We start from the raw sequence: 15997 nt of genomic DNA, 5'->3' as shown, positions 1-15997 counted from the left end.
CCGCATATTTGGTTAGTATAAGATTAACTGCTTATTATCAATACTTACATTTGAAACTTATATTTGATCATGAACCTGATATTTATCACCTATGAGTTTTTCGATTATATTGTCCAAGTTCCAATTTCACCCTCACCACATGCCAAATTGCATTCCCAATGAAAACTTTGAATTTATAATTGTTTTGATTTTCCATTCATTATTAGAAACTTCAAACATTTAACGATTGATTTATTTATAGAACGTTTGCAAATTATCATTTTGATGAATTGATATTCTTAACTTTGGGAGGGCCAAAACTACATAATAAAAAATAAGGTAAAATCTCTTTCAACGATACAACTCTACCTCATTTTGATCCCTACAACAATCAATGTCAAGAGGTTGAAAAAATCATTCACCTATAAAGAGTTACGAATCAATTACCTGATATATTTGTTGACACGAGAAGGTGATTAAGTCACATGTACTAGCAAAATGTACTAAAACAAAAATTGACGTTCGTTTAGTATAGTATACTGTAGCAAATGAATTTTGAATACACCAAAAGTGGATCGATCAGTTAGTGCTAAAGACTCTGTACCTCGAAAGAAAAAGGTACAAGAAAAAAGCAACCTAAAAGTTCGGAAGAAATAATATTAGAAAAGATTGATAAATCAAATACTAAGATACGACTCTTGAAGAGCCACAAATATCCGAAAAAATAATGAGATCTCAATAAATAATATATCATAGGAACGTAATAATATTGTTATGAGCCTCTATTTGGTATTAATTTAAATCAAATTTTAATTTAAGTTAAAGTTAAATAATCAATATTAATCCCATCTTTTATGGTTCGACAACTTTTCAACCTATATTTCAAAAACTTTTATCCAAATCTACTAAAATCTAATCTAATTTAAATCGCCACAAAACAGGAGCTAAATAATATTTTCGCATTTAACATGGCTCTTAAAATTATGCAAAATGAGGATTCTGAACCATAATTTGTTAAAGACTATCAACATTGAAATGATTTGATAAAATGGAAAGAAGCCATTCAAGCGAAGTTAAATTCCTTAGAGAAATTAAAAGTCCTCGGACCTGTTGTTCGATCAACTGAAAATACAATCACAATAGGATACAAGCAAAATTTTTGTAAGAAAGAGAAATAAAAGTAATAAAATTGAGATAAAAGTTTGACTCATAGCCCAATATTTCTTATGAAGACTTGGAATTCAGTATAGGGAAACATATTTTTCCTTAAGAGACACAATCATTTTTAGATTCTATATTCTTAAAACAACATTAAAATAGAAAACTCAAAATTCAAATTGAAATGCAAACCAAATGATGTCTTATTTTTTGGAAACGTGTGATTAAAAAGTAAGAATTAATTATTGATCTACGTGTAAAATTATTTTTAAAACATATAAATGCCCCTATTTGGTATAGTTAACAATCGAATAAAAATTTCAAGCTAAAGTCAACAACATATTATATAAGGTCAATGAATTTTCAATCACATATTTTCATCAATTTTTATCAAAATTTACTGAAAGTCCAACTTTAATCTACATCATGACATATTTGAAAATGAATTTGACAAAAAAAATAAATTTGAAAAAAATGACTTTCAAATCAATTCAAAAAAAAGAATCCCGCCGAAATCATTTCTTTTTTGAAAAAAATAAGAAAAAAAGAAAACGTGAAGCGCACAAGACCCGACCCCACACGTGGCATACAAAAGCCACACCAACACTACTCAGAGTCCCACGTCCGAAAAAATGTCAAAAAATAATAATATAAAAATATGTTCCGTTATCCTCTCTTTGTTCCCCATGTTGCTACATCTACTGGTTTTACTTCCCCTCTTCCTAGTTGATTTTCTCTGGAACCGAATCATTGTGAAACCGAAACTCAGTAGTGATTGTTGGAAAATGGAAAATGTGATTGGGTTAATGAATAGAATTCGGAGGGTTTTTGCTGTGTTCGGAGACTATGGCGACGATCTCACGTTTTTACCAGCTCTGTGGAACGCTCTCCCCACCATCGTTGTCGTCGGGGGACAGGTATGTAAATATATTAATGCCTGTATGCGTTTTTGGGAAAAAAAAGGCCGTTTTGACGTAAAAAGATGAACAATAGTGGATTTGAAATTGTAACTTCCCTTTTATCTTCAGTTCATAACTTAATCATGCAGTCAATGTGGGAGTTTTAGATTTTTACAGCGAATAAGATTCAGAGGGTTTTTGCTGTGTTCGGAGACTATGGCAACGATCTCACGTTTTTACCAGCTCTGTGGAACGCTCTCCCCACCATCGTTGTCGTCGGGGGACAGGTATGTAAATATATTAATGCCTGTATGCGTTTTTGGGAAAAAAAGGCCGTTTTGACGTAAAAAGATGAACAATAGTGGATTTGAAATTGTAACTTCCCTTTTATCTTCAGTTCATAACTTAATCATGCAGTCAATGTGGGAGTTTTAGATTTTTACAGCGAATAAGATTCTACATTTTTGTCTTTTGAATGTTCGGGTACAACGTCCGTCATAATAATTCCTTCTTGATATGGTGAGTAATAAGCAAATTTTGGTAGTAATTTGTGCCTGTGAAGCTACTAGGAGTGTAAATATGAATTATGCTTCTGTATATCCACTCATATACATCCTATCTCTATTCCTACAGCTTGTTAAATAGTTCAATCTGTCTGTGTGTCAGTTTATTATCACTCTGTGGATATCTCTGAGTCTCCGTTCATTTCGATTTAATTTTTCTTTTCTATCCTTCTTTCTTATGTTTTGAGGTCTTTTACCTGCTTTATGGTGGCTTTGTAGAGTTCAGGAAAGTCATCGGTGTTGGAGAGCATTGTTGGGCATGATTTTCTGCCAAGGGGATCAGGTATCAGAATGATTTCTCTCTTTGTAAATCTATTTCTAATTTCGGGTTCAGTTATTTGTGATTGTTTGGTCTGGATACTTAATGGTCTATTAGTTCCATTTAGTTTAGTAAACAAGAAAAGAAGATATGGTTGGTTCGGTTAATTGATTTGGAAAAAATCTCAATTTTTCATATATATTCACCAACGGGTATATATAAACACGAAGAGGATATTTCTCAAAAGAAAATAATCCTCTCTAATAAAGAAATAATTCTAGACTTCATACTCCTACCACATACATCACGTTCACTCTTAAATTAATGCACATATTTCATAACACTCCCCTTGGAGCATAGGTGTCAATCATGCCCAATTTGTTACAAATATAGTTTACTCGAGTTTTAACTAACACTTTAGTAAACATATCAGGTAATTGATCCTCTGTTCTAATATGCTTGGTCAAAATCAACCATTGCTGTAACTTTTCATAAGAAAATGACAATCTGCCTCTATGCATTTTTTCCTGAAATAATCCTCTCTAATGAAGAAATAATTCTAGACTTCATACTCCTACCACATACATCACGTTCACTCTTAAATTAATGCACATATTTCATAACACTCCCCTTGGAGCATAGGTATCAATCATGCCCAATTTGTTACAAATATAGTTTACTCGAGTTTTAACTAACACTTTAGTAAACATATCGGGTAATTGATCCTCTGTTCTAATATGCTTGGTCAAAATCAACCATTGCTGTAACTTTTCATAAGAAAATGACAATCTGCCTCTATGCATTTTTTCCTATCATGAAACATCGGATTCGTAGCAATGTGAATAGTAGATTGATTATCACACCACAATTTCATATAGTGGGACTTATCGATGCCAATCTCCCCAAATAAGTGATATAGCCACATAAGTTCACAAGTTAGCTGTGCCATAGCTCGATATTTAGATTTTGCACTTGATCGAGCTACAACACTTTGTTTCTTACTTTTCCAAGATACTAGATTATCCCCAACAAACACATAATACCCTATAGTAGAGCACCTATCCACAGGAGATCCTGCCTAGTCCTCATTTGAGGAACCTTCAACTCTACAATGACCACGATCTCTATAAAGAATTACATGCCCTAGAGCTCATTTGAGGTATTTTAATATATGAATTACATCATCCCAATGTAAAGTTCTAGTAGATGACATAAATTGACTAATAACACTTATTGGAAAGACAATATCTAGATGAGTAATCTTGAGATAATTCAATTTTCCCACCACTCTCCCGTATTTCTCTACATCAACAAACACATCTCAATCTTCATGCCCAAGCTTCACATTTGGTATCATGGGAGTATCAACATGTTTTCCTTCTGCTAAACCTGTCTCATCTAATAAGGCTAGAACATATTTTCTTTAAGACAAACAAATTCCTTTACCACTTCGAGAGACCTCTATCCCTAAAAAATATTTTAAAGGACCTAATTCCTTAATTTGAAACCTTATGCCTAGGAAAGCTTTTAGCATTCTTATGCCACTACTATCACTATTAGTAATCACAATATCATCAATATATACCACTAACAAAATACACCCAACTGTAGACTGTTTAAAAGATACTGAGTGATCATATGCACTTCTTTGCAAGCCAAATTCACTAGGCACATGGTGATTGTTTCAGTCCATGGGAGTATCAACATGTTTTCCTTCTGCTAAACCTGTCTCATCTAATAAGGCTAGAACATATTTTCTTTAAGACAAACAAATTCCTTTACCACTTCGAGAGACCTCTATCCCTAAAAAATATTTTAAAGGACCTAATTCCTTAATTTGAAACCTTATGCCTAGGAAAGCTTTCAGCATTCTTATGCCACTACTATCACTATTAGTAATCACAATATCATCAATATATAACACTAACAAAATACGGGTGTAGACTGTTTAAAAGATACTGAGTGATCATATGCACTTCTTTGCAAGCCAAATTCACTAGGCACATGGTGATTGTTTCAGTCCATACAACGAATTTTGTAGCTTGCAAACCTTTCTTGACTCCCCCTAAGCAACAAATCCTGATGGTTGCTCCATGTAAACTTCTTCTAGCAAATCACCATGAAAGAATGCATTTTTAAAATCCAGTTGGTAAAGCAGCCAATGATAAGTAGTAACATGAGAAATGAATAATCGAACAGAAGCCAGCTTAGCAATTGGAGAAAAAGTCTCAGAGTAGTCCACACCATAAGTCCAAGCATATCTCTTAGCAACTAAATGAGCCTTCAATCAAGTGACAGATCCATCAGGGTTCATCTTGACTATAAACATCCATTTACATCCAATTGCCTTTTTATTAAGGGACTAGCAAATCACCATGAAAGAATGCATTTTTAAAATCCAGTTGGTAAAGCAGCCAATGATAAGTAGTAACATGAGAAATGAATAATCGAACAGAAGCCAGCTTAGCAATTGGAGAAAAAGTCTCAGAGTAGTCCACACCATAAGTCCAAGCATATCTCTTAGCAACTAAATGAGCCTTCAATCAAGTGACAGATCCATCAGGGTTCATCTTGACTATAAACATCCATTTACATCCAATTGCCTTTTTATTAAGGGATTAAGGAAGCAACAACCCAGGTATGATTATGTTCCAGGGCTATCATTTTTTCTCGCACGGCCGTTTGCTAGCCACTATGGGACAAAGCCGTAGTCATAGATTTTGTACTGACATACACTCTAAGGAAGCAATAAATGACTTGGAAGACTGTGATAATGCATGGTAAGAAATAAAAGAAGAAATAGGATAAGTATATGACCGTTTACCTTCGATAGGGATGATGAATTCTGAGGCGAAGCAATAGGTAGAGGCGATAAGTCATAGTTTATAGTAGGTGCCACTGGAAATTGCTATACACGACGAGTGTAAACATTTTGAATAAGTGGACAAAAAAATACTAGTGACATAGGTATAGTTATATTGTAAACAAGAAAATGATCAACAGACTTGAAAGAAGGTTTGGAAGACATAGAAGTACTGGAAAAGGGTGTAGACTCTGAGAAGGTGAGATTATCGGACACTACGTATCATCCTAAGGAAGGGAAAAACATCGATAATCTTTTTGATATTGAGAATAACTCAAAAATATACACTCAAGGGATATGTGATCAAGCTTGGAAACTTGAGGTCTCATGTCTTGGACAAAGCAAGTACCCCCAAATACTCTAGGAGCAAGAAAGAATAAAGTTTGAGAGAGAAATCGAATGGAATAAGGGATTTTACCATCTAAAATAGAGGAGGGCATACGATTGATTTAGTAACATGTAGTAGAGACTGCATGTAACACCCCCAAAATTAAATACATAATTTTACAGGTAGTACCGCAAAGCGGTTAACATTAACATTAACATTATCATTGAAGATTGGTCGGGTGTGTCGGTTCCCCATGCCCCGTTTTCCACTTACACCTTCATGGCATAGACACAACAAAAATATTCGGGATACATATTTTTAAACATTCATTGAGTAATGGCATTTGAAAACATTGTCACCAAGGTCAACGTGCCAAAGTCCTAGTTCATTATTATTGATTAATAAAAGAAAACTGCAATAAACTCATCATCCCTTGTCATTATTATATTAAGTCGATTAAATAGAATTCCATTATGGCACCATATAGAATATTGTTTGCTGGACAATAAAAATAATATTCTTATAATGAGCAAAGACTATTTTAATTTCATATGCATCAAAATTTATTTGTGATTACATGTGGTGAGATGAAGTACGCACAGATACACACAAACTAACGTGCAGCACAATAAAGCCAGGTAAGAAAGATCAATATTAAATGCCTTGATGCTAAGAAAAGTTGAATCAAATATCTCTTAAAATAGGTGAGCAATTTAGTTATTTTATTCACTGTCCAAACACAATTCTAAAATACTTAATTTATAAATATTTTGTCTATATGTATAAATAGTTTTTAAATGATGAGCATAGTATAAACCCCTTTTTCTTCTAATTGTTACCTAAATAGATTAAGAAATTTCTCATATAATAAAATATATGCAGCAAGGGGAACGGCCAATTAAATCAAACCAGAAGTATTAACATTAGATTAACTGGATTCATGTTTGAACTTTATAATCGTGGGCAATACTCGATTGATTCCCATTTTTCTAAAAATGTATTTTTCTCTTATTTCTTTCAACCACATATTTTTCATTAAAATAATATTATACGTAAATCAAAAACTTTTCATCCACATATTTTCTATCAATCTACTATTCTAAAATTCATTTTCCTTGAAAATAGGTGTCAAACACCATCTAAATAAATAGGCATACAATAACATTTAAATATATTTATATACACATGTATATGCGTACAAGTGGTTATGAAATGATGAAGGCGGCCATGATACAATCTAAATGCATTGGCAAATGACATGAAAGATATATTTGAATTCACAAATGATGGAAATAAAATAAGAATCCTAATACCTTTGCCAAAGATGCAGATGGAGAAAGAGACTCCAAAATAAGCTTTAGGGACAGAGAAGAATGTATAGTTAATTTGCAAGGAGGTATATAAATAGAAAAATAAATCAATACTTTTAATTCTGATTACGTTTACTGTGGCAGAAAATATTTAAATTAAGTAATTAGACACCTAATCTTTCCATATTATCCTATAAAGTATTTAATTCCACAATGTTACCATTTTATTATTCTTGAATTAATTTACCAAATATATATTGAAAGAAATTTCTAACTTGACAACTAAATCTAAATGCAGGATAAAATAAAAAGTACATAATGAAATAATCATATTTTATAATTTAATATAATTTAAATAAAATAATAAATATATTGAACTTGAATTAATAGGGATGGCAAATTGTCTATGACGTTCAAAGTATAGTCCACTGTAAATAAAATAATTAGCCCTGATGAAATAATTACAATAATTATGTAGTAAATGTAACATAAATGCTGCGAATCAAGATAGACATGATACTCAAAAGAAAAAAAAGGAGTGTCGCATTACACTGCATCTGTCGACAATTCTTTTGAAACGTTCATATGAAAGAGGAGAACTCATGCAACTTCCAATAAATGACGATTTTTGTCTTTCTGCTACTTGATTTTGCTGTGGAGTAACGATACATGAAAATTGATGAAGAATGCCATTTTGAGATTAAAATGAAATAAAAGTGGATGAGAAATATTCTTTGGCATTATCACTCCTTAAGATACGTATAGATTTATCAAATTGAGTTTTAATCTCAGTATAAAAGGTGCAAAAAATTGAAAATAGTTCTGAGCAATTTTTCATAAGATATAACCAAGTAATTCGAGAATAATCATCCACAAATAAATTATGACAAGGTCCCCAAATATCAGAATGTATTTCATCAAAAGTAGATGCAACATGTTTATTCATTCTAGATAGATATGTTTCCCTATGTTGCTTTGCTAATTGACAAGACTCACAATCTAATTGAGACATTTGACTAACATTAGGACATAATTTCTTCAAGACAGAATGAGAAGGATAACCGAAGAGATAATGGAGCTGTAGAAGAGAAGCGGTAGTCATGCATGTAGTAGGTCTTGGCACCTGTATGGGAGAAGAGTTGAGCACATACAAGCCATTGAACTCACGCCCTCTACCAATAACCTGCTTCGTCCCAAGATCATGAAAAATGCAGTGGTTAGGAAAGAAAAGAACATTGCAATTAAGATATTTAGTAATTTAACTCATAGAGTCTGTTGGGTGTTTGGTCCCGCATCTGACTATAGAAGTTGTAAATCTATTAGCTAAAGTAACACATGGTAAACTAGACGAAGACTGAAATGATGAAAGTGTAGCTTTATTGCCAGTCATATGATATGTGGCATCAGAATCAATAACTCAATTGTGGGACGAGATAGAAAGACACGCTATAGAATTACCAATGTTGGCTAGAGTGGAAGTGGAAGTAAAAGGTGTAACATGCTATTGAGGAGTATAAAATTGTGAAAAGGGAACATATTCGTTAGCTGGAATTGTAATTTGGTGTTGAGATGGAAGCATAGTAGGTGTAGGTAGAAGATTGTCATGAGTAGCAACGTTGGCAAATTTCCTCATAGGAGTTTGACTCGTGTACTTTGCTGGTTTGCCATTTAATTTCCAACAGTTCCTTCTTACATGTCCTTGCTCTCCACAATAATAACAACCATAAGAACCACCATTAGAGATTCTATCTCCTTTGCCTCCTCCTTTGATACTGTAACTGCTATTTATCTTTGAATTTGTGCCAATTAGAGATACCGTCTCATTTGGTGTTACACCCTATTCTTTGTCATTGTCCTTGCATACCCGAAGGAGACGAATATATATATCACTCAATAAAGGTAGTGCCTCACCGGTAAGTAACTGAGTACGAGCCACCTTATATTCAGGACCCAAACTTGCAAGAAAACACTGGACCACAATCTGTTCTTCTTATTCATACATTATCTTCACATCACTAGTAATAAGAAACATGGCCCGTTTTTATTCAAATGCCTGTTTTACCTCAGTATAATATAGAAATAGATTTCACCCCTTTTACTCAGTCCAATAAATCTTTTACATTAATTTATGAACATGCGATAGATCTTGTTTATTCGCATATAAAATTTCTGGATAGTCCTATATTCTTTTACAGTATCACAATGATTAATGACATTGTCAACTGTCGGGTCTATAGTATTTTGAATTTGATTAAAAGGTTTATCATCCTCCATCAGCCATTTTTTTGAATCCCAGATTAGTATCAGATTTTTGAGGTGGGTTAATAGTCAAGCGATCGCCCAATTTCATACATGACACATACCTTTGAACAATTCTCTTCCATTGAGCATAATTCCTACTATCTGTGATTTTTTAGGATGAGGTTACTGTGATTTCATTCAACACTATCTTATCACTTTTGGCCATGATTAATAGATAACCCGAGAAGACATAAAAGAGAACAACTAAAATTATCCAATAATAATGCAAGTCCAATAAATAAGCACCCCAAACAAAATAAAAGAAAACTGACCCACTAATCAAGGCCCAAAAGGGTGACGACCCAAACAATCTGACTCATTGGATAAAGGCCCAAACCCAAACTGATGAACTTTAAATCCAAACTGACCTAAGTTCGATAGACTTCCTCGACAGCTAAGTTCCATCGGTTTCTTTCAATTGATTCACCCACAGTAGGAGAAAGATGACACGATGAAGCTAACGTGCCTCTCAGACGGACTTCCATCGTTGATTACCCCACACACTTGCAGTAAGATGTCACATCGAAGTAGACTAACCTGCTCGAACCCGATGGAACCCAAAGCAGACGATGCTCATTGTAGAGTAAAAAGAAGACAGTCGTTGCACCACCACTGAAGCTTTTTTCGATCTTTCCCGCTAATGAATGTCCCAGGTAAGTGTCGATTTTCTTCTAAAATTATCGGCCCAAACTTTTGCCACCACCACCGAGAACAATCCACGAATTTTTAGAAACTCTCAAACCCTAGCTCTGATACTATATATTTCTCAAAAAGAAATAATCCTCTCTAATAAGGTGTCGTGCATGTGGCTCATATAGAGTCGAATTTAGGTCCTGGATCAAATAGGCCGATGTCGGAGCGGAGTGGAATGAAAGGAGCATAGCGCATCGAATAGAATGGAGCGGAGCTACGACATCGACCTTGCGCTGGTTTAATTCACTATCCGGTTGTTAGGGATATTGAATGAGTTGGGAGTACGGGGGCAACGCCAGGGGCGTATACGGTACATGGCTATTTCTTGTACGAGCCTTAAAGTCTTATATGGGCCCAGGCTAGGGTTAGTATCAATGATATGTTGTAACCCTATTTTCACTATCGAATAAAAATTATCTCCATCTTGCTCTCACATAGGTACACCGTCGAACCAGTAAATTCTTGTATTGATTTTTCTTTTTCATCTCTTTATTATTGCGCTTAAAATTCAACAACTGGTATCAGAGCAACGTTCAAATGGCGAGTTCTTCGATTGCAAAATTCATGTGATAAAGTTTGACGGATTTGGGAATTTCAGATTATGGCAGCGAAGGGTGAAGGATTTTTTGGTGTAGCAAGGAATGGTGAAGGCACTATCTGGGAAGAAGCCAGAGGGTATGTCAGATGCCGATTGGGAAGAGCTGTACAATTCAACTTTGTTTGGCGGACGAGTTATGTATCACATTATGAATGTTGAGTCTCCGATGGAGGTTTGGGAGAAATTGGAGAATCGTTATATGTCAAAGTCTCTCACGAACAAGCTGCATCTGAAGCAACGGCTGTACGAGCTGAAGATGTTGGAGGGTACGGATCTGATTCAACACACCAATGTGTTTAATCAAATTATCAACTATCTATTGTGACTTGAAATCAAGTTTGATGATGAAGACAAGACAATGATTTTGTTGTGCTCACTTCCTCCTTTGTACGATCACCTGGTGACCATGCTGACGTGGGGTAAAGAGATTTTTGAATTGGAGGAAGTCACGTCAGCCCTGTTAGCCTACAACTAGCGAAAATTGTGTACTGGTAAAATTTCGCAGGGTGAAGGGTTGATCGTAAAGGCCTACAAGGATCGTGGGCTACGAGATCAAAATCTAGGAATCAAAATAAGAAAAATATCAAGTGCTACAAATGCCATCAGATTGGGCAATAAGAATGGGGTTAGTCAAATAAGAAGCAGGGTGATGAAAGGAAAGGTGATGGGTCCTCAAACTTAGCCAGTGTTGTAATAGGAGACTCGGATTTGAAGAATGAGACATGCTATCAGCCTCTACAGGTAATTCTGAAAAATTGAATGACTGTTAGGTACTTGATTCAGCCTGTTCATATCACATGTGTCCTAACTGGGATTGGTTTGATTCATATCGTTCTGGTAATTTTGGATCTGTTTTGATGGGTAATGATGCATCATGTAAGGTCATTGGAATGGGGTCCATAAAATTTAATATGTTCGATGGTGTGGTAAGCACTTTGAAAAATGTTAGGCATGTACCTGAGTTGAAAAAGAATCTAATTTCTTTAGGCACTTTAGACACATGGTTACTCTTATAAGTTAGAGTGTGGAGCTCTAACAGTGAAAAAAGGGGCTATGATTGTGATGAAAGGTCAGAAATTAGTAGGGAATATCTACAAACTACTCGGAGATACAGTAGTAGGTGGAGTTGCTACAATAGAATCCAAGTCAGATAACACTCTTCTATGGCACATGCAACTGGGGCATATAAAAGAGCGTGGCATGGTTGAGCTTCACAAGAGGAATTTGTTGAAGGGGTAAAATCATGCAAGTTGGATTTCTACAAGTTCTGTGTACTTGAAAAACAGTCCAAAGTACAATTCAAGATGGTAAAGCAAAAGACAGAGGGAATTCTTGATTAGTTGCACTCAAATGTTTGGGGACCAGTGAGAGAGTTGTCCAAAGGTGGATCTCAATATTTCATTACTTTCATTGATGACTTTTCCAGAAAAGTTAGGGTATATTTCATGAAGCACAAGTCTGAAACTTTTGCCAAGTTCAAATTGTGGAAAGCAGAAGTAGAGAACCAGACAGGCAGAAAAATTAAGTATCTGAGGACTGACAACGATACAAAAGTACACAGATTCATAGTTTCTAAACTTTTGTGAGGAGCATGATATTCAGCGGCACTATACAGTTCGCAAGACACCAAAGCAGAATGGTGCAGCAGAAAGGATGAACAGAACAATTGCAGAATGTACAAGATGTTTGAGACTAAATGCAGGGCTTTGGAAGAGTTTTTAGGCAGAAGTAGTAAACATGGCATGTTATGTCATAAACAGATCACCACGAGCAGCACTAGATGGAAAAGTTACAGAGAAAGTTTGGACAGGTAATGAAGTTGATTATTCTAAATCGAGAGTATTTCGGTGCCTGACTTATGTGCATGTATCTAGTGATTAGCGATTCAAACTTGATCCCAAATGAAGAAAATGCATTTTTTTTGGGCTACGTGAAAGGTGTAAAGGTTACAAGTTTTGGGATCCAAAAGCAAGGAAGATGATGATAAGTAGGGATGTAGTCTTTAATGAAGCATTCATGCTTAAAGCTTCTCCAGATAAAGAGAAGCTCAATTCAGACGAGGGCAGCAGTAAGAGCCAAGTGGTGCAAGTAGAGCTAGACAATGTTAACATAGAAATTAATGCTCAGGAAGCGGATAGTTTTGGGTTAGAGGTAGAGCAGTATCATAGTGTTGCCTTAGATAGACCATGTCGCACTATCTAGCAACCAACGAAGTATGGATTCGAGGATTCGGTCTCTTATGCACTCATTACCAGCAATAGCGATCCTATAACTTTTCAAGATGCCATTGGCAGTTAGGAGAAAGGTAAATGGATAGAAGTTATGACGGAGGAAATTGAGTCACTGCATAAAAATGATATTTGGGATTTGGTGGAGCTTCCAAAGGGAAAGAAACAAATAAGGTGTAAGTAAGTGTACAGAAAGAAAGAAGCAATGTCAAAAAAGGAAGGAGAAAGATACAAGGTTCGATTAGTAGCAAAGGGATACTCACAGAGGAAGGGAGTAGATTATGATGAAATTTTCTCTCTGGTCGTTAGACACACCTCCATCATGATTGTTTTGGCAATGGTGGCTAATTTTGATTTGGAGTTAGAGCAGTTGGATATGAAAACTATTTTCCTTCATGGTGATTTGGAAGAACAGATTTTCATGGAACAGTCAGAAGGGTTTTTGGAATCAGGAACAGAGAATCTTGTGTATAAACTAAAGAAGTCTTGATAAGGGCTTAAGCAGTCTCCACAACAATGGTACAGGAAGTTTGACTCTCATATGATTCAGATTGGCTACAGTCGTTGTGAGTATGATTGTTGTGTTTACTACAGAGTTCTTGAAGATAACTCATATATTTTCTTGATGTTGTATGTGGATGATATGTTAATTGCTACTAAGAACATGGATGAGGTAGATAGATCGAAATCTTTGTTGAGCAATAAGTTTGATATGAAAGATTTGGGACCGGCTAAGAAAATTCTTGGTATGGAGATCAACAGAGATAGGAAAGTCAGAAAATTATAGGTGTCTCAGAAAAATTATTTGAAGAAAGTGTTAGAGAGGTTTAGCATGTCAGATGCAAAACCAGTTGCTATACTATTGGCAAACCACATCAGATTGTCTAATAATCTATGCCCAAAGAATGAAGTAGAAGTTGTAGAGATGTCAAAGGTACCCTATGCCAGCGCAGCTGGATGTTTGATGTATGCATTGGTGTGTACCAAACCAGATCTAGCACATGCAATCAGTGTGGTTAGTAAGTATATGGCTAATCTTGGTAGAGAGCATTGGAGAGCTGTAAAGTGGATTTTCAGGTACTTGAAAGGTACAATGGAGTGCGGGACCATGTATGAGAGACAACATGGTGATATTTCAGTTCAAGGATATGCAGATGCAAATTATGCAGGGGATTTGGATGACAAAAGGTCCCATACAGGTTATGTTTTCACACTCACAAGTGGGCCCATATGTTGGAGATCAATGGTGCAATCACTTGTGGCATTATCTAAATTGAAGCAGAGTACATGGCAGCAACTGAGGCAGCCAAGGAATTATTATGGTTAAGAGGGCTTGTCAAGGAACTTGGGATCAAGTAAGATGGAATGAAGCTGTACTATGATAATTAGAGGGCTATCTTCCTAGCGAAGAATCAGATTTATCATACAAGAACCGAGCACATTGATGTGAAATTTCATAAGATAAAAGAGTTAGTTACTACAGAAGAGCTGTTGTTAGAGAATGTGCATACCTCAGAGAATGCAGCAGACATGATGACAAAGCCATTACAATGGATAGGTCCAAGCATTGCTTGAACTTGATTAATATCTTTAGGTGTTAGAGAGGATGTGTTCTAACCCATTGGTCCTAGATGGTGTGATTTTCTAGGTTATGTTTTTTTCCTAATGGGTGAATATTCGCCAAGGTGGAGATTTTTGTGCATGTGACTCATATAGAGTGGAATATAGGTCCTAGATCAAATAGGCCGATGTCGAAGTGGAGTGAGAGGAGCGTAGCACATCGAACGGAATGGAGCGGAGTGTCTACAGAAGGAGTATCGTGAAGGCCGGCTAAAGCAGTCAAGTCCTGTGTATAATTGTGTTGATTTAAAAAAAATACCGGAATGATCTGAATGAACTTCCAACCCTAAGAAAAATGTGAGAAGACCAAGATCCTTCATATGAAAGGAGGCCTGAAGATTTTGCTAAAGACGAGGGATTAGGTCTGAATCTGTGCCGGTGATGACAATATCATCAACACAAACAAGGAGAAGTGCGTTAGCAGTAGAAGTTTTGCAAAGAAATAAGGATGAGTTATATTGGCTTTGTTTAAATGAGAATCGAAGCAAAGTAGCTCGAAACTTTTCTAACCAAGCCCGAGAAGCTTATTTTAGTCCATAAAAAGATTGCTTTAACTTACAGACATCTTGAGAAGATGAGGTGGACAACCCAGGTGGAAGTGCTAAATAAATCTCCTCATTGAGATTACCAGGAAGAAATACAGTTTTAACGCCCATCTGATAAAGTGGCCACCCTTGAGATGCTGCAATAGAAATAATAGTACGCACCGTAATCATCTTGGCAATCGGAGCAAATGTCTCCTCATAGTCAGCCCCATATTCTTGGTTATTGCCCAGAGCAACCAAACATGCCTTCTCCAATGTGCCATTAGAACATAACTTAATTGAGTAAGCCCACTTACGACCAATAGCTTTAACATCTACAGGACAAGGGACAATATCCCACGTATGATTCTCCTCAAGAGCTCGAAGTTCATCTGCCATGGCCTCACACTAGCATTCATATTTCACAACCTTTGAATAGCAAGATGGAATCGGAACAGATGACAAAGTAGCATTAAGAGACATATGAGAGAAACCATACCGATCAGGAGGTATCAGAATCTGAATCATTGGGTAAGTAAACAACTTGCTCAGATGACGGATTAGACTCAAGAAATGGCGAAAATGGCTGCTGACATTCATACACAAATCCAAGTTTGTAGCGCTCATGGTTAGGAGTTCATCCATTAAAGTGTGGTAGAACAAGAATGCTAAGC

General features: G+C 35.6%; 1 protein-coding gene across 1 annotated transcript in view; it reads left to right on the top strand.

The window, feature by feature from the left end:
- Positions 1-1771: 1771 nt before the first annotated feature.
- LOC111395317 (dynamin-related protein 1E-like) overlaps positions 1772-15997 on the top strand; it is a 38699-nt gene continuing 24473 nt past the window's right edge. Inside the window, exons 1-2 of the mRNA XM_023021299.1 lie at positions 1772-2054; positions 2819-2882. Of these exons, the coding sequence (XP_022877067.1) occupies positions 1824-2054; positions 2819-2882 (295 nt within the window). The 5' untranslated portion in view covers positions 1772-1823. The remainder of the gene's footprint in view (positions 2055-2818; positions 2883-15997) is intronic.

The sequence above is a fragment of the Olea europaea genome, chromosome 6 (assembly GCF_002742605.1).
Source record: "Olea europaea var. sylvestris chromosome 6, O_europaea_v1, whole genome shotgun sequence".
In the NCBI taxonomy this organism is placed as follows: domain Eukaryota; kingdom Viridiplantae; phylum Streptophyta; class Magnoliopsida; order Lamiales; family Oleaceae; genus Olea; species Olea europaea.
This window is presented reverse-complemented; position numbering and strand designations above follow the sequence as displayed.